Genomic DNA, 19,468 nt, shown 5'->3' on the forward strand with positions numbered 1-19,468 from the left:
GCTGGCTCAGTTGCTGTTTGGCTATGGTGACGTGATGAAATTGTATTTTACAAAGAATATTTTGTGAAGGATTATAAAATTTTCTCTAAACCTTGAATTTACTGATAAAACCTTTGGCAGCATTAATTTTAATTTTAATTTTAATTTAATATGCAAGCAGTCTCATTATAGAGCAGAATATATTGAGTATTATAAAAAAATTAATACATTAGGAAAGTCAGCTATTTTGTGTGTTTGAAAGGCTGATGAAGCCATTGAATTGCCACATTCTTTTTAATGATTTCTCTTTACAGGGTAAAGCATGTTTTAATTATTACTACTCTGAAACATAAATTATTGCTCACCAAAATGGTTACATCTTAAAATGTAATCTGTAAAAGTCCTTCAATTCCTTTATTGATTATTTGCTGATTATCATTAGTAGAATTGGTTTAATTCTAGTGATTTACTAGTGAAAATCAATTAAATTATCTCCAAACTTTCCCAGAGAGCATATAATTGGTATTACTAGGAGACTCAGACTTACAGTCTTAGAAAGAAATTTTTGATTTATTTGGAAGAAATTAAAAGTTCATGATCCTTTCACTCAGTTTTATGGATTCACCCCCCCTTTTTTTTTAAAGGAATGCATTTTTCTTACATTGTTACATTTTAAGTTGTTACTGGCTGAGATCCTTAAGCAGCCTATTAAATATAGTCTTGTTGAACTTTATGGTGAGGAAGTACTTACAAATATCAGTAGGTCATTTATTATTCACAGAATAAAGCCTTTTGTTTCTGACTTGAAATACTGATTAAAATCTCTAAAAGGAATTCTGTACTTTGAACATAAATGCCAAATAATGATGAAAGTCATTTATTTTTTCCCTACTAGCTTCAATTAAAATTTTAGCTATTCTATTGATGTTTTATTTAGGAATCACAGAAAGTAATTTGTCATGATGGGGCTGTTTTCAAACACCCATACACTAGGATGTTACATTATTAGAAGAATCAGAATGAGTTTATCTTGCCTATAAATGTCTCATGTGTAAACATCTAGTATGATGCTAGTGCTTGAGTCTAGTGCAGTTTTAATGTTACTTGTATTCAGTTTTTAAATAATGGAAATTTTATTTCACCAAAATAATAGAAGTATAGGTATTGAAAATGTTCTAGATGCATTTTTGCGTTAAATTAACGCATTTTGCATTAAATTTCATGATCAAATTTGTGTTTGATGTCTATGATAAATACATATTGAAATTATGATTCTTTGCATCTATTATTTTAAAAATACCTAGATGATCAGCAAGCTTTGAACTCAATCATGCAAGATTTGGCTGTTCTTCATAAAGCCAGTAGACCAGCATTATCTTTACAGGAAACCAGAAAAACAAAATCGTCATCACCAAAAAAGCAGGTATTCTAATAAACACATATTTTTATTGTATGAATTATTTGCCTTGAATATCCTAATCTTATAGAGGGTTTGTTTAAAGTGTTTGTCTTTTACATTTTTGAATCAAATATTTTTTGTCATACATTTTTCCTAATGGGTGTGCGTTTTTAAAAATGGTAGAGTTTTCATTGAATGTAGTAACTGCCCTCTAATACTGATATTTCATCCATTCTTAAAGCACTTAAGATAAACAAATTGTTTTTATTTAAAATAGTCTGTTCTGTTTACAAATGAGCATCATTTTGATTTTTGTAACTCAAATTTGTTTGAGATGTCCAACACGAAAAGTGGGAATCCAATGTTCTGTATTTCCCTCTCATAGGTTTAGCAAGGGTCTCATAGGCATGATCACTAAGAGATTTTGGTGCTCTTTGCTTTCAGTCCAGAGTCAGCAGCACAGTTCTCAACTCAGCTCTTTGACAGACATTATGAATTGATTGGAGTTCACACTGAAAATGAAACCTCCTTTCCCCCTGCTTTTTTTTTTTTAAATGAGTGACTAAGGGGAAAAAAAATGAGTGACTAAGAAAAAACTATCTAGAAATTGTAGAAATTTTATCTGATCTCTGAAATGATTTATCATTTCATTACAGAATGATGTGCGAGTCAAATTTGAACACAGAGGGGAGAAAAGGTAAGCAAAGAAACACTATATGCCAGTTTATTGATTTAATCAAATAAGTCATAAAAACCATTAAAAGTTTTTTCTGGACTTTAGTGAAAGTTGATGGCTTACAAATTGAGAATGGAATAGTCCTTTGGTAATGTGTAACATGTACTTAGACTTATAATAGAGTGTCAAAATTTAGGCTAAAGTTTAGTAACAATTATTAATGTTTTTATTTTAGGAAATAAAAAAATCTTGGATAATACAGCCTTTAAATATTACTATTTCCTTTTATTTTTACTCAGTGGAAATCAAGTATATTTCTCCTTATCATAATTGTATTGTCCCTTCAGATATTATATAAAGCTTATGTACATGGATTTAACATTCATAATTTTGATTATTCTCAAGAGACCTCAGTCATATGACGTATATTTGATTAGTAACATTGAGGAAGATGATTGGAATGGTGGCTGTAAATTAATTAGCAGAGGGATAAGCCTAGCCTTCCATTGGGTATCTGTATCTTAGTGCAGTGGTAGAGGTGGTGGTGGTGGTGGTGGTGGTGGTGGTTGACAACAAAATTGTTAACAAGGCCTAATAGGAGATAGAGAAGATGGGATTTCACTTCTGTTATTGGTGTCTCATTAAATCCAGTTAGTGAAAAAGCATCCATTTTAAGGGCTTTAAACAGGCTCATGAGTCATATAACCTGAAGATGTAAAAATGTTTTATACAGAGATGTCAACAAAATTGGATATACCACATATACCATCCACTTGTCCAACGTGCTTTTTTTCCTATTATTCTTTTATGGATATTTTCTCAATTCTTTCCATTCATTGAGCATTATTTATTAAGTACTGTAAGTATTGGACCATAAAGGAATAAAGTGAGCAGAACAAACATGGTCCCTCCCGCATACTCCAGTCTAATATAGTAATTTCCAAGCTTAGGTGCTTGCTCCCAGGGTCAGCATAGGCTAATCTTTTGAGACATAGGAAGAAAATACTAGAATTAAAAATTTTTAATTTTATAAAAATACTTATTTTGGGGATATGCTTACATGATATATAGGTCCTCAGAAATGTTGAGTTGATAAAGGTACAGAAATCAAAATTTGAATCTCCAAAGAACAAACAACTTTATTCTTTTAATAGTTTTGTTGCATTCCATTATACAGAGGTCACATAGTTAAGTTTAATTTTAATCACTTTTTTCAGTGAACATTTTACAGCTGCTCTTTAATAATCTTAAAATTCTGTCCACATAGAATCCTTCAGTTCCCCAGACCAGTTAAACTGGAAGATCTGAGATCTAAGGCTAAAACTGCCTTTGGACAGTCTATGGATCTCCATTATACCAACAATGAGGTAAACATGTACAGTTTAACTTTCAATAGCTCTTATTTTGGAAAGTAGTATATTCATTTAAGAGATTGTTTTAGGAATACTTATTTAGAAATTGATAAGGATATGGTATGCTAGAGAAACAAAACACGTAAATTTGTAAATTTTAACTAACTGAACTGTGTGTTTTCCATTGTGGAAAGATTTAAAGACACTACTGTGCAAGTAATTGAATGAGAACATATTGAGGGAGGAAACATACGTATTACTTAGAAGTTTGCTGCTTATTTATGTTTTATTTTCACTCTGTGTACTTTTTTTTTTTTTTAATTATCCTCAAGTTAACATACAGTATAGTGTTGGCTTCAGGAGTAGTAGAATTCAGTGATTCATCTCTTACATATGACACCCAGTGCTTAATCCTGAAGAGTGCCTTCCTTAATGCCCCCATCACCCATTTAACCCACTCCTCCCAACGCTCAGTTTGTTCTCTGTATTTAATTCTCTTATGGTTTGTGTCCCTCTCCTATTTTTATCTTCTTTTTCCTTCTCTTCCCCTATGTTCATTGTTAAATTTTCTCAAATTCCACAATGAGTGGAATAGCTATAAACATTGAGGTACATGTGCCCCCTCAAGTCAACATTTTTGTATCTTTTAGATAAATTCCTAGTAGTGCAATTGTTGGGTTGTAGGGTAGTTCTGTTTTTAATTTTTTTGAGGAACCTCCACACTTTTCCAGAGTGGCTGTAACAATTTGCATTCCCACCAACAGTGCAATAGGGTTCCTCTTTCTCCACATCCTCGCCAACATTTGTTGTTTCCTGAGTTGTTAATTTTAGCCATTCTGACAGGTTTGAGGTGGTATCTCATTGTGGTTTTGGTTTGCCTTTTCCTGATGAAGAGCGATGTTGAGTATCTTTTCATGTGTCTGTTTGCCATCTGGATGTCTTCTTTGGAAAATGTGTACACTCTACGTTTTGATGAACTGTCTTTTTTTCTCATACTCTACATTTGGGTGTATAGACAATAGAGCTTTGGTAGTCAGACAGTTTAGCTAAAACTTTAAAGGATTATTTTCAAGTTGCTTAGGACATGATTAGATCATTATGTTTGTGTGTCAGTACATGTGGTTTTAAGGGCTTCATCTGGCACTGAGGAGCTCTGTGTTCTGGACCACCCCCCTTTTTTTAATGTTTATTTATTTTTGAGAGAGAGAGACAGAGAGACAGAGCACAAGCAGGGGAAGGCAGAAAGAGAGGGAGACAAAGAATGTGAAGCAGGCTCCATCCAGGCTCTGAGCTGTCAGCACAGAGCCCGATGCAGGGCTCAAACCCGTGAACTGTGAGATCACGACCTGAGCTGAAGTCGGACACTTAACTGACTGAACCATCCAGTCGCCCCTGGAAAATCCCCCTTTGAACCTTCTTAAAATTCAGATTGGATTAGATAATCCCTGAGGTTTCTTTAAGACCCTATGCAATCTCAAGATCTTGAATCTTAAAAATTTCAGGGACAATTTAATTGGTTAATTTGTTGTTTTCTCAGAAAATACTTGCTGAATTTGCCAGTCATAATGCCATGATTCATGAATTGCAGTGCTTCATGGAGTTTATAGGCTTGTGTTTGTGGTAGAAGCAGACAACTAAATAATGAGTTGTTCAAATATATTAAGTTCTCTGAAGGACAGGCATAAAATATCATGAAAAACAATGAAGGCAAGGGCAGGCAGTACCTGTTCTGTTTAGATGGTACTAAGGAAGAACTAAGGTGGTAATATTTAATTACTGTCACTTGAAGTATGAAAAGCCAAACTTGCAAAAAGTTTGAGGGCAAGAACATTCTTGGTAGAGAGCCATTGAGAAGCATACCTACAGAGATCCTAAGATGGAAAAGACTAGTTATGTTTCAGGAATAGGAAAGTGCTAGTGCGAATGGAGTAATGGTGGAGAGCTTACTAAAAATTAACTTGAGAGAACATGTAAAAGTGCTTTGCAAATGTTAAAACATTGAGCAAATAAAAATATTTGAAAATACTAGATTTTCAAATGAGTCATTATTAATTTAAAACAAAAACTATGTTAATGTAGTTTGTCTAAAGAAACCACTTACAACTGAATGCAGAACATATTTTGAGAAAGCAAAAATCCATATTCAAACAAGTAGTATCCCTGAACAAAGTGATGAGTATCATACTATAGTAATACCTTAATATTTTATTTTTTAATAATTTTTGGGTTTTCATTTAGCCACGAACACCTCTTGTTGCCTGGCCCTGTCTTGGCACTTACTATTTCTCTTTGTGCCAGCCTGATTTCCACCTGCCAGTCTGAGGGCTTTTTAGAGGTACAGCCATAGGGTCTAGGCAGAAATACAGATAGGGGTACCAGGGGGTGATGGGAGAATGAGACTCAAGGATGGTGTGGGAGGTGGGGATAGGTAGGTTCCACTTAACAACAATGGTAACTTGCTGGATAACACATCCTTTATAGGCCCCTTTCCTGTCTTCCCCATTCCTCTGTACCAGTGTTTCCTGGTACATTTTCCCACATACAAAGGCTTGAACTTGAGTCTTTATTTCGTGGTATGATTTTAGGGGAATCCAGATATATCTTTGTTTTTGATTTTAGGGGAATCCTGATATACCTTTGTTTTTGTTTGAACTAAAATTGTATGATGGAAAGCTTTCAAATGCCAAGATACATTAAGTCTACAATATTGTCTTGGTCTAGCAGTCTAGTAGGTCTATCAAGAAAAATGAGGTCAGCTCAGCCGTAGCAATCTCTTACTCGGCACATCCCCAAAGGCAAGGGAATTAAAAGCAAAAGTGAATTACTGGGACCTTATGAAGATAAAAAGCTTCTGCACAGCAAAGGAAACAACCAACAAAACTAAAAGGCAACCAACGGAATGGGAAAAGATATTTGCAAATGACACATCGGACAAAGGGCTAGTATCCAAAATCTATAAAGAGCTCATCAAACTCCACACCCGAAACACAAATAACCCAGTGAAGAAATGGGCAGAAAACATGAATAGACACTTCTCTAAAGAAGACATCCGGATGGCCAACAGGCACATGAAAAGATGTTCAACGTCGCTCCTTATCAGGGAAATACAAATCAAAACCACACTCAGATACCACCTCACGCCAGTCAGAGTGGCCAAAATGAAGAAATCAGGAGACTATAGATGCTGGAGAGGATGTGGAGAAACAGGAACCCTCTTGCACTGTTGGTGGGAATGCAAATTGGTGCAGCCGCTCTGGAAAGCAGTGTGGAGGTTCCTCAGAAAATTAAAAATAGACCTACCCTATGACCCAGCAATAGCACTGCTAGGAATTTATCCAAGGGATACAGGAGTACAGATGCATAGGGGCACCTGTACCCCAATGTTTATAGCGGCACTCTCGACAATAGCCAAATTATGGAAAGAGCCTAAATGTCCATCAACTGATGAATGGATAAAGAAACTGTGGTTTATATACACAATGGAATACTACGTGGCAATGAGAAAAAATGAAATATGGCCTTTTGTAGCAACATGGATGGAACTGGAGAGTGTGATGCTAAGTGAAATAAGCCATACAGAGAAAGACAGATACCATATGGTTTCACTCTTATGTGGATCCTGAGAAACATAACAGAAACCCATGGGGGAGGGGAAGGAAAAAAAAAAAAAAAGAGGTTAGAGTGGGAGAGAGCCAAAGCATAAGAGACTCTTAAAAACTGAGAACAAACTGAGGGTTGATGGGGGGTGGGAGGGAGGGCAGGGTGGGAGGGAGGGCAGGGTGGGTGATGGGTATTGAGGAGGGCACCTTTTGGGATGAGCACTGGGTGTTGTATGGAAACCAATTTGACAGTAAATTTCATATATTAAAAAATAAAAAAATAAAAAAAAATAAAAAAAAAAATAAAAAAAAAAAAAAAGAAAAATGAGGTCAGTTTGACATAATTGGCTCATATTGTACCTGTTCTAGGTCCTAGAATTGCTGTTTCATCCCCCTGAGTTCTCCAATTTGTTTATATAATTTTTTCTAGAGTTTTCTTAAGGATTGACACCAAGCTAATCTGTAGTTTCAAGAACCTTCTCCCTTTTTCTAAAAGTTGGAAAATTTCTCCCATTTTCAGTTTCTTTTTCTCATGCTTTCTGAGGATTTCTGTGAGTGGTTCTGCCATTATATCTGGGTGGCCTCTTGGCAGGAATGTGGTAGAAGAGACATTAAGTAGGGTAAGATCACGTTGTTTAAAATTTCTCACAACTAAGAGATTCTTTTGAGACTGTGATTCTGTGAGTTAACCATGTCCTGATTCACATCATGACAAACCCAATGCATGCCCCTCAATACTGAGGGTACTAGGGAAAAGCTTATAAGGTCTATTAGTTTTGTGGACGTATGGACAAGCAAAAAACTCATTTATACTGCTTGTTATTCCAGTTCTATAGATATTTTTTTTCTAGTATAAATCCCTGTGTTCTAAAAGAACCATTATTCTGTAAACTTCTAGTTTGCCAGACTCAAAACAATGAGATTTAAGCTGTGATTGGTTGGCTCTGTTAGTTGGGCTCCTCTTTATCTAATAGTGTCAAGCATGTGTGTTGTCGTGTGTGTGTGTGTGTGTGTGTGTGTGTGTGTGTGTGTGTGTATTGCCACGGGAGATAGATGTGAAGGTGTGCAGGCAAGGAAAGTGGATTTTCTAAGATCTTTCTCTCTCTCTTTTTTAAGTGTTTATTTTGAGAAAGTGCTGTGGAGGGGCAGAAAGAGAGAGTAGAGAGAGAATCCCAAGCAGGCTGTGCGCTGCCAGTGCAGAGCCTGATGAGGGGCTCGATCTTGAACAAACCATGAGATCATGATCTGAGTTGAAATCAAGAGGCGGAAGCTTAACCAGCTGAGCCACCCATGTGCCCCAGATCTTTCCCATTTTAGATGGTTAGAGGAAGAAAACCTTTCTATGGACTATTATCATGTGTCACTGTGCAAAGTCAGGCAAATAAATCACTTCTTTTAAATTTAGGTTCTATTGCATGGGCTTCAGGACCTAATTTTGAGTTTTTGGGAAGGATTTACATTAACCCACAACTGATGTATCAGTATTAAGACAGAGGGAAGTAGATTTCATGACTGAGGCTGAAATGAATTCACTAAGCAGGAAAACATTGTGTAATGTATTTAATATAATTTAGATAAGCTGGGATTTGTTATTAACTCTTAGTCCTCATTTTAAAATTGGTAATAGGTGACTTTAGAACATACAAGGGATCACATGAGAACCATAGGCAGTAGCCCAAGCTGCCAATATATATACTCCTCCACAATGCCCAGATTTCACATTAGTAAACTGAAGAACAACAAAATCATTTATGTTAATATTTTGTTATTGTGATTTAAACTAGTGTCTTTTCTCCCCAGAAGCAACAGTGTCTTGGAGAAGTAAGCGATCCAATTATCAATAAATGTATAGTAAAAGTAAATATTCAGGTTTTCCCCTCAAATGAAAAACTGGAAAAAAAAATCATCTTTGCTTTAAAATGTTTTCTAGTGCTTAAAATATAATTAAAAAGAATACAAAAGATAGGAACAAGATGTACCAATATGGTTCATAATCAATAGGAAAATAAAAGGATATTCTTTTTCATTTATGCTTATTCTGTGATACCAAACAGTTAATATTCTTTTTTTATTAGAAAAAAAAATTCTCATAGAGGAAAAAAAGGCCTGGTTATAGTAGGTAAGTTGGAATAGTACAAAACTACTAAAGTAGCTACAAACAGATATTGGGAATATAATTTCAAGTACCTATTAAGTAAATTTAAGCGGATTGTACGGTGGAAATCACGTTAGTCTGGAATCCACATTATTTGTGTTTGGAAGCCTTTATTAAAACAATGGCTTTTTTCCATAAAGAAATCTGCAGAGAGTGCACACCATGTCAGCTTGTGGGTTTGGGTACAGATGATGCTTTTGCCATATGATATGCATTAAACAGTATTTACCAAGTAGTTGCCATGCATTCTCTGTGTCAGTTATTAGTGCCTCTGTCCTCAAGGCATTCATACTGTAGAGGACCCCAAACTAACTAGGCCTTTACATTTGAATGGCTTCTATACTGTACTTAATTAGAGCAAGGTAACAAGTGTGCAATAGGTTCATTTATTTTTATTCTGTCCTTTCAGTGAAATGGAATATACTTTGAAGATTATTGACAGTTGTCCTAAGCGATTAAGTTTACATTTTTTTTTTTTAATTTTTTTTTTTTTTTAACATTTATTTATTTTTGAGACAGAGAGAGACAGAGCATGAACGGGGGAGGGTCAGAGAGAGAGGGAGACACAGAATCGGAAGCAGGCTCCAAGCTCTGAGCCATCAGCCCAGAGCCCGACACGGGGCTCGAACTCACGGACCGTGAGATCGTGACCTGAGCCGAAGTCGGCCGCTCAACCGACTGAGCCACCCAGGCGCCCCAGTTTACATTTTTTTTAAAAAAGAAAAGAGTATTTGATTTTCTTAAGTTGTGTGAATCATGCTTTCTCATAGACCTTTCAGAGGCTTTTTGTCCTTTATAATGTCTGATCCATAAGAGGATCCAATCTGCTAATGAAAGCAGATTTCCACATTTAGAGTTTACTATGGATGGCTGACCCATTTAGCTGATTTATTGCTGGTGTAGTCACCAGGATCAGAGGGAGCCCAAGGTGGACTGTAGATTGCAGGTACATTGTTAGTGGTCCCTCCATGGCAGCTGCTACAGATGCTCATTGTGTTTGGGATGGTGATACTCACTGTAGGTATGCAAATCTGGAGAATGCAAATCCGTGGTAGTATGACTATAGAGAGAAACCTGAGAGTTTCATCAATGCAGATGAAGGATAGTATTGTATGTAGTTTTTGTGTGTGCTCCTTAATGCTGTTTTGGGGTAAAGATACTATACTTTACATTTTGCAACATTATGGAAATATCCTAGAAAATTAATCTTTAACCTTTAAATATGTTTTTTAGAAGAATTTAATGATGATTAAAGCAAAAAAATTTTTTTGTCCATATTCAGTCTTATGATTTTAGTGGTGGCAGGATGGGAAGAGTGAAACAATTTAGATACATCTATTCATTCAGAATTTCATTATACTGACAAAGAGCCAGGGTATTTTGAAATTTATAATTCCATAGTAATGAAGATGGTCCTGGAAGGACTTCACCCGGTGAGATGGTTGCATGATTCATTATGTTCCCTTCTGTTCAGTTGGTAATTCCATTAACTACCCAAGATGACTTGGACAAAGCTGTGGAGCTGCTGGATCGTAGTATTCATATGAAGAGCCTCAAGATATTACTTGTAATAAACGGAAGTACACAGGTACGCATCGAGACATCTTTCAGTAAGGATTATAGGATTTGTGCCTGTGAAATATGAAACATAGTTACATTCTATAATCATTGATATATTTTCAATATAATGAAATGTAAACTTACATAATGTAATTGCTATAGTTTTATATCCTTGCTCCTCAAAACCATGTAGCCAAAATTATAAGTAAGTATAATATACTGTACATATGGAACTAATAGAAGTACTGAGAACTTGGGAAAATTTATGCTGGAAATAAAGTTTCAAAGAATAGATTTGATAAGACCTACAAACAGTGTAGAATATCTAGGTTGTATTTGGTGGGGGGAAGGATTCTGTTTAAAGCCCCAAAAGGGGAAGAATAGTATTAATCATCCCCTTTCCTTATAGGCTGCTAATTTAGAACCATTGCCATCACTAGAAGATTTGGATAACACAGTATTTGGAGCAGAGAGAAAAAAACGGCTTTCTATAATAGGTAAGAATGATAGTGTCCGAACCATAAAATGGACAATTTCTCAGTTTCTTCTTCATCCTTTAATGTAGGCCAGCACCTAAACATAACCCTGATAAATAGCAGCCTGTCCCTGTACTCTGTAATTTTTCCCAGGTACCTGTGTTCTAGTTTCTTATGTCCCTTCAAAAGTTACATCAAGTGTTGTAAGATTAGCAATCTCAAGCTTAAATATTTTTTCTTTATATACTTAGGATATTTTAATATTTAACAAATTTAAATAAAACCTCTAGTTATTTTAATTATAAAAATAACCAGAGAGAAGAAATTAAAAGAAGTAATTCCAATATATTAAAATTAATGGATGGACTAAGTTCATAAGCCTTTCTCTAAGTTTTAGTTATTGCAGTACTATCAAATGCAGTGCTAAGAGTTTCCAGATTGTTTTTTTTTTAGTATTCATTATTCATCATTAATAATAGACTATTAAAATTAAGCTTGTGGTACAAAGCAGAATGGATCCCGTGTGCTGTTTGAAGGAGGCCTATTAGAGAGGCAAGGGTGAGGCAGAGGTGCTCTGAACTCCCCAGTTCTGTGGATCTCCTTCAGGTAGCATAAAACATTAATAATCTGCATTTTTATATGATAAAAGCATTACATTGCTCAAAAACCACTGGTATAAATATATTTTAACAGGGCAGTGAATGTGACAACATGAAAACATATGTGAGGTATGGACTTGAAAGGGAAAAGTAGAGGAGGAAGTGAAACAGATGAATGGAGAGGGAGGAAGCAGGAGGGTGGGACAAAATGAGAGATATGGTTGGGACTCCCAAGACTGGTAACAGAAAAGGATTGTTAATAACACAAGAAGAGATTAAATTGGCATATGGGCCAACCCCCATATATCCGTTAGTGATCTTTTGTTTTGGCCCCCCAGAAGAAGCTACTTAACTACTTCCTTCTAAGTATCTGTCTTACATAAGTCCTACTTTTGGTTTCAGAAATGCTGGAAATGTGAGCAGCAGCGATGATATACAAGCAAAATAGAAATTGTTTATCTTTATTCAGATATATTTTTATATGGTTTAGAATTTGGGTGAAGGAACATTAGGAATACCTGAATTCAGATTCCATCTCTCTAACTTGAGACCAATAATGTTCTTCTCCTCTTTAAATCATGGGATTCTTGTGGCAATAGGTTGAGAAAACACTTTTAAAGAACATTTTGCTTTTCAAACTAGAAAACATGACTGTTATTAAACCTACATTTCTTTCTTCATTCCCTTTTCTTATCACATTACAGTATGTATCATTTTAAAGTAAAAATTGCCAGTCACTGTAGTTGCATTAGAACAAGCTGAATGCTCTACTTAAATTAACATTTTAAGTTCATTTTGAATTAAAACTCTACTGAGTACCTCAATCTTGTCCTACTAGTAAATATTCTTATTTGAGTTCAGTGCTAGCATAAGAAGAAGCTGGAAATTATAATGTAGAAAATTGTTGGTTTTTATTGGTACCTCTTTAAACCTAGAATAGCTTTGATAGATATGACCACCATCTTTTTTCCTTATTTATTGATAATTATTCTCTTTAATTATTTTCATAAAAGATAGCTAGAGGAAAAACTACCTTTGGGATGAGTATATTCTAGTGTGGAGGTCTCAACCAAGAGTGCGTTGGCATACCCATTACCAATAAAAGTTAAGAAAAAAGGGTTTTCTTTGGGTATAAATACCCAGTAGTGGAATTACTGGGTCATATGGTAGTTCTGTTTTTAATTTTTTTGCTGGACCTCCATACTGTTTCCAAGGTATCAATTTACATTTCCACTGACAGTTGATGAGGGTTCCTTTTTCTCCACATCCTCATCAATACCTCTTGTTTCTTAGGTTGTTGATTTAGCCATTCTGACAGGTATAAGGTAGTATGTCATCATGGTTTGATTTTCATTTCCCTGGTCATGAGTGATGTTGAGCATCTTTTCAGTGTCTGCTGGTAAAATGAAATTCAAAGAAATTTGAAGAAAAGCTAATTCAAAACAATATATGCATCCCTATGTTTATTATACTAGTATTTACAAAGCCAAGATATGGCTGCAACCTAAGTGTCCATGGATAGATAAAGGATAAAGAAGATGTGGATATGTATATATAGAGTGCTGTATTACTCAGCCACCAAAAAGAATGAGATCACGCCATTTGTGAGAACACAGTGGACCTAGAGGGTGTTACGTTAAGTGAAATAACTTAGAGAAAGATACCATATGATTTCATTTATATGTAGAATCTGAAAAGCAGAGCAAATGAATAAACAAAAAACCAGACTCTTAAATACAGAGAACAAACTGGTGATTGTCAGGGGATTGAGAGGGTGGCCAAATAGGTGAAGGGGATTAAGAGGCACAAACTTGCAGTTATAAAATAGATAAGTCATGGAGATGAAAAGCCCAGTATGGAGAATATAGTCAATAATATTGTAATAATATATGGTGACAGATACTGACTATACTTAGAGTGGTGAGCATGAGAACTGTCAGATCATTATGTTGTACACCTGAAACTGTTACAACATTGTGTGTCAAGTAGACTTTAATAAAAATAAATAAATAAAAAGAAAAATGAATTATCTAGTAAGGAGATGAGGAGACTTTCATAGCATTTTTTTCTTCCCTATCTCCTTTTAGTAATGAGTATATTGATCTTTTATAAACAAGAGTATATGGAAGGAGTAAAAATATTAGGGATAATGTCATTGTACCTATTACAAAGCCTAAATAACCCTTGGCTCAAAGTTCAGTTACTGATTATTTTAGAGTCAAGCAGAGAGTTATCTGTTCTGTTCAAATCTTTTGGTAATCACTTTGTTCTTTTTCTCCCTATCTCCTTGCTCACAAATGCTAGCATATACTTACAGTGACCCCTTTTTATAAGGCAAAGCCTTTTGCTTTCAATCTGACCAAAACTTAAATGCCCACATGACCTCCCCATATCTTTTTTTTTTAATAGTTTAATTTCAGAATATTTGGAGGAAACGAGAGCTGTGTTAATAAACATAGCATTATTTCTATAAAACCAGGTAAAAATAAAATGGATTATTGTCTCATAAGAAATGATGTGATTAACTAGGTGAACTATATTAGATTTTCTGCTTTTCTGAATTATGAAGAAATTTAAATGCCAGGAATATGGCTTGTGATAAAACCTAATTTTAAAGTACCTGAGAATAAAATTCAGGATTCTAATTTGAAAATACTCTAATATGGCCTAAGTGACTTAAGAAGTAATCTCACTTTAGGGTTTTAAAGGTTAAGGAGAGGGAATGGAAAGAACATTATGGAACCAGATGTGCCTAGCACATACTCAGTGTGAATAATTTTATCATTACAACACCCTTGCAGAGGAGGGATTTTGTCTTTTTTTTTTTTTTTTCTTTGTTTACCTTAAGTGCTGGCTTTATTCAGTTCTTTAACCTATTTTTAAAATTCAAGTATAATTAACATACAGTGTTAGGTTAGTTTCAGGTGTATGATAGAATGATTCAGCAGTTCTCTGTGTTTCTTAGTGCTCATGAAGATAAGTGTACTCTTGACCCTCTTCACCTATTTCACCCATCCCTCTGCCCACCTCCCCTATGGCAACCACCAGTCTGTTCCCTAAGAGAGGAGGGATTTAGTCTTATGTTGACAGATGAGGAACCAGGTTTGTGGGGGTTGGATAATTTTACCAAAGACAATACAGTTGGTAAATAACTAGAACTGAGATTTTAAACTGAGGTATAAAGTCCACATTCTTTCCACGACATTATGATGCCTTCCATAAGTTATGTTAAAGGGTAACATATATCTAGGTACAAGTGACCCTTGGAAGTTCAGAAGCAATGGCATCTAAAAATCTTTATTATCAGCCCCATAGCGCAGTTGTCAGCAGTTAGAAGAACATACCATCTAATAAGAATAAATGAATATTACAGTGAGGTTAATAATTATAATAGGGTGGGAGTTTAGAAAGGTATAAAACATTTGAAGATTTATAGAAATGAATGTTCTTGTAAGTTTTAAAAACTGGATTTCAGTAGTTACTGAAATCCTGTATTTATATTTAATTGAAACAAAAATTAGTTCCCAGTTGATATTTATAAAATCATGTAACTTTTTTTCCTTTGAGGTCCCACTAGTAGGGATAGAAGCTCCCCTCCCCCAGGATACATTCCAGATGAATTACACCAGGTTGCCCGGAATGGGTCATTCACCAGTATCAACAGTGAAGGAGAATTCATTCCAGAGAGCATGGACCAAGTAAGCAAAAGTTGGATGTGGTTTGTCATTTCACTTAAAGGGATGTTGTCAGGATTTGTGTGGTTTGGCAGGTATCCTCTGTGTGTGTGTGTGTGTGTGTGTGTGTGTGTGTGTGTGTGTGAAAGAGAGAGGGAGAGACAGAGAGACAGAGAGGGAGAGAGAGAGAGGGAGGGAGAGACCTCTTCTCCCATGTCTTCCTTAAGTGAACAAAATAGTAAAAGAATATAGGATAATGCCCACTAACTTACATGTGCCTGTGTGCATTCATGTATAAACAAAGCTGGAATAAAGCTGGTTTTCTTATTTTGCCCATCCATAAATAAATGAATGCATTTGTTTGTAATCCTGGGATTGACATTCAGATTTTTAATTAACATTTGAAACATATAGTGAAGGGTGCCTGGGTGGCTCAGTTAGTTAAGTGTCTGACTTCCAGCTCAGGTCACAGTCTCACAGTTCATGAGTTCAAACCCTGTGTCAGGCTCTGTGCTGACAGCTCAGAGCCTGGATGGAGCCTGTTTCAGATTCTGTGTCTCCTTCTCTCTCTGTTCCTCCCCTGCTCATGCTCTGTCTCTCTCAAAAATAAACAAACATAAAAAAAATTTAAAAAGAAGAAAAGAAAGATATAGTGAAACTAAAGATATTTAACTTTGTGAAGCTGACGTTTGTCAACTTTTTAAAACATTGTAAATGTTTTAATAATGTAGCAGCCACAATGTCATTATTCTCAATTTGAGTGGGGCTTTAGTCAGTGTTCAGTAAGCAAAATTATGTGAAATCTTTTAGCTTTTTTATTTATTTAGCTAATAATCTTATAGAGAAAATATTTTTCCCTTAGGATATTTTGAAGTTGTAGCCTACCTACAAGGGACCACTACATTTAAAATATTAAAAAGTTAGTAACTCTGGGGAGAGGTGACTGCTGTTGGATATGGGATCTTCTTGTGGGTACTGAAAGTGTTCTGCGACAGTGGTGAGGGTTGCACAACTCTCAGTATACTGAAAACCATTAAATTGTACACTTTTAATAGGTGAATTTTATGTTACATGAATTATATCTCAATAAAACTGTTTAAAAACCCAGTAACTTCTGGTTGTACACATTGAATCATGGAGGAACTCTTTATTTTTCTAGATGCTGGACCCATTGTCTTTAAGCAGCCCTGAAAATTCTGGCTCTGGAAGTTGTCCATCACTTGATAGTCCTCTGGATGGGTAATATGGATTGTAGTTTTTATTTTTTAATGTATGTGGGTACATATGCATATATATAGCATGTCAGAGGAATGTAATTGATACTCGTCCATACTTAGGCCAAATGAATTTTTTCAGTTTGAACAAATCCCTTAACCTCATGGGGCTCAGTATCTTTATTGGGTAAAATGATACCTGATTATAATATTACCAGTATTTCTGCTTGCCAAAACTGTGTTTGAAGCTAAATGCAAACTTAGAATGTACATTTACTTACAAAACTATGTTGGTGAAACTTCTATCAAATTTCTCATTAATACCTTTGGTTTTGGAGGTTTCTTGAGTTGTTTTCACCTGTTTAGGATTATGTTCATTCTGGCACCAGGTTATAGATAACTTACTTTTTTGGTAATTGTGGCCCAGAATGTTGGCTGTCATTTAAAATTTAAGTAGTGTACATTTCTTTTGTGTGAAATGGCTGTTCAGAAATACAAGCTGGGTGAAGTTGCAACTGTGGATTTTTAGTTACAAGTGCTCCTTCTCTTCTGGTCTCAATAAGAGTGTTCATATGTAGCAGGCAAAGTCATCCTGTAGCACACAGTCTGTAAAATCTTTACCTATTTGATCTCCTCTGGGATTTCTTTTTAGAAGCAAATTCTGAAAATAATAATGAATACTGTATGGAAATGCACATTTAATTTTCTTTTACCTGTATAAATAAAACCTTTGTGCCCATGTCTACCTCAAGATAGATATCTGAAACATTTAAGAAATTCAGGAAAATAGTAATGTGGAAGCTATATATTGAGCATTTAATATTTGAAAGACACTGTCCTAAGCAATATATGTACACACCATTGATGAGTTGGAAATTATCTCATTTTTATGGATGTGGAAAATCTCAGAAAGGTGATTTGCCAAGATTGCAATTGCTGATTAAATGGTAGAGCTATGATTAAAACACAGGTGTTTGCCAACATCTGTAATTTCAAAACTTACCATTTTTACTGCCATACCCTATAGGTTAATATATTTTTTAAATTTTTTTATGTTTATTTATTTCTGAGACAGAGACAGAGCATGAATGGGGGAGGGGCAGAGAGAGAGAGAGAGAGAGAGAGAGAGAGAGAGAGAGAGAGAGACAGAATCCAAAGCAGGCTCCAGGCTCTGAGCTGTCAGCACAGAGCCTGATGCGGGGCTCAAACTCACAAACCATGAGATCATGACCTGAGCCGAAGTTGGTCGCTCAACTGACTGAGCCACCCAGGCTCCCCTATCGGTTAATTTTTAAAGCTAGGCTTTTGCCTCCCTGCACCAAGTAAGTGTTTAAAAAGAAGTCTCTCTTTTTCAGTTATGTTGACATTTCAGAGTAAGCTCCTTTATTCATACATTTATATATATATATACACCTCATATATATGTATAATTTGCACACATACTTACAGATACTGATATTGCATAAAGATATTTTAAATGTCTTATTTACATACTTTCTCTTCATTTAACATGACATTTTCTGTTTTTAGAGAGAGCTATCCAAAATCACGAATGCCTAGGGCACAGAGCTACCCAGATAATCATCAGGAATTTTCAGGTTAGACTCTCCGTATTCTAAATGTTTAAATATTTGTGTCATTAAACAATGCTTTGGCTGGGAGGGAGAGGGGAGTTGTTTTTTTTTTAAATGAATAAAAATGTGTAAATGTGTTTTTTATTATTAGAGATATTTGACTTTTTTATAACACATAACTTTCTTATGTCTCAATAGACTATGACAACCCTATCTTTGAGAAATTTGGAAAAGGAGGCACATACCCAAGAAGGTATCATGTTTCATATCACCATCAAGACTATAATGATGGTAAGCTTCTGTAACTAGACTACAAGAACAGCTTGTTAAAAATCTCAAAAATAATCAAAATCAAAATCACATTTTTAAAATCTCATATTTAAACCATTAGAGATAATTTTTTTCCTGAATCACTTAGTTTTTCTGCTTAAAACCATTTTTGAAGGGCACCTGGGTGACTCAGTTGAGCAGCTGACTGGCTCAGGTCACGATCTCATGGTTCATGAGTTTGAGCCCCGCCTCAGGCTCTGTGCTGACAGCTCAGAGCCTAGAGACTGGATCCTGCTTTGGATTCTGTGTCTCCCTCTGTCTCTGCCCCTCCCCCATTCTGTCTCTCTGTCTCTCTGTCTCTCTTTCTCTGTCTCTCTCAAAATAAACATTAAAAAAACCCAATTTTTGGTTTTTTTCCCCCCAATATATGAAATTTATTGTCAAATTGGTTTCCATACAACACCCAGTGCTCATCCCAAAAGGTGCCCTCCTCAATACCCATCACCTACCCTCCCCTCCCTCCCACCCCCCCATCAACAAAAAAAAACCCAATTTTTGAAAGAAATTAGGTAACTAAAACAATAACAGGTTTATGCCAGCTTACCACATAGTACTTATCTTTCCCTTAAAAGAAAAACTGTAATTAAAAAATGATATTGGGGGTGCCTGGGTGGCTCAGTTGGTTAAGCGTCCGACTCTCTTAGTTTCGGCTCAGGTCATGATCTCATGGTTTGTGGGATCAAGCCCTGTGTCAGGCTGCATGCTGACAGCACAGAGCCTGCTTGGGATTGTCTTTCCCTCTCTCTGCCCCTCCCCCACTCATACATGCACACATACTATGTCAAAATAAATAAACTTAGAAAAAATTGATATTAACTAGAAAATTATTCCTCGATGATGGAATTCATACTTGCATTGTCCTTTTCAAAGAAAAAAAATAC

At 35.4% G+C, this 19,468-nt stretch overlaps 1 protein-coding gene across 1 annotated transcript in view; it reads left to right on the forward strand.

The window, feature by feature from the left end:
• Positions 1–19,468, forward strand: part of MAP3K2 (mitogen-activated protein kinase kinase kinase 2) — a 94,718-nt gene that overhangs the window by 58,935 nt on the left and 16,315 nt on the right. Inside the window, exons 3-11 of the mRNA XM_042954104.1 lie at positions 1,284–1,402; positions 2,035–2,075; positions 3,322–3,421; positions 10,635–10,748; positions 11,130–11,217; positions 15,363–15,493; positions 16,629–16,708; positions 18,214–18,281; positions 18,456–18,548. Coding sequence (XP_042810038.1) covers positions 1,284–1,402; positions 2,035–2,075; positions 3,322–3,421; positions 10,635–10,748; positions 11,130–11,217; positions 15,363–15,493; positions 16,629–16,708; positions 18,214–18,281; positions 18,456–18,548 — 834 coding nt within the window. The remainder of the gene's footprint in view (positions 1–1,283; positions 1,403–2,034; positions 2,076–3,321; positions 3,422–10,634; positions 10,749–11,129; positions 11,218–15,362; positions 15,494–16,628; positions 16,709–18,213; positions 18,282–18,455; positions 18,549–19,468) is intronic.

This window comes from Panthera leo, chromosome C1 (genome assembly GCF_018350215.1).
Source record: "Panthera leo isolate Ple1 chromosome C1, P.leo_Ple1_pat1.1, whole genome shotgun sequence".
Lineage (NCBI taxonomy): Eukaryota > Metazoa > Chordata > Mammalia > Carnivora > Felidae > Panthera > Panthera leo.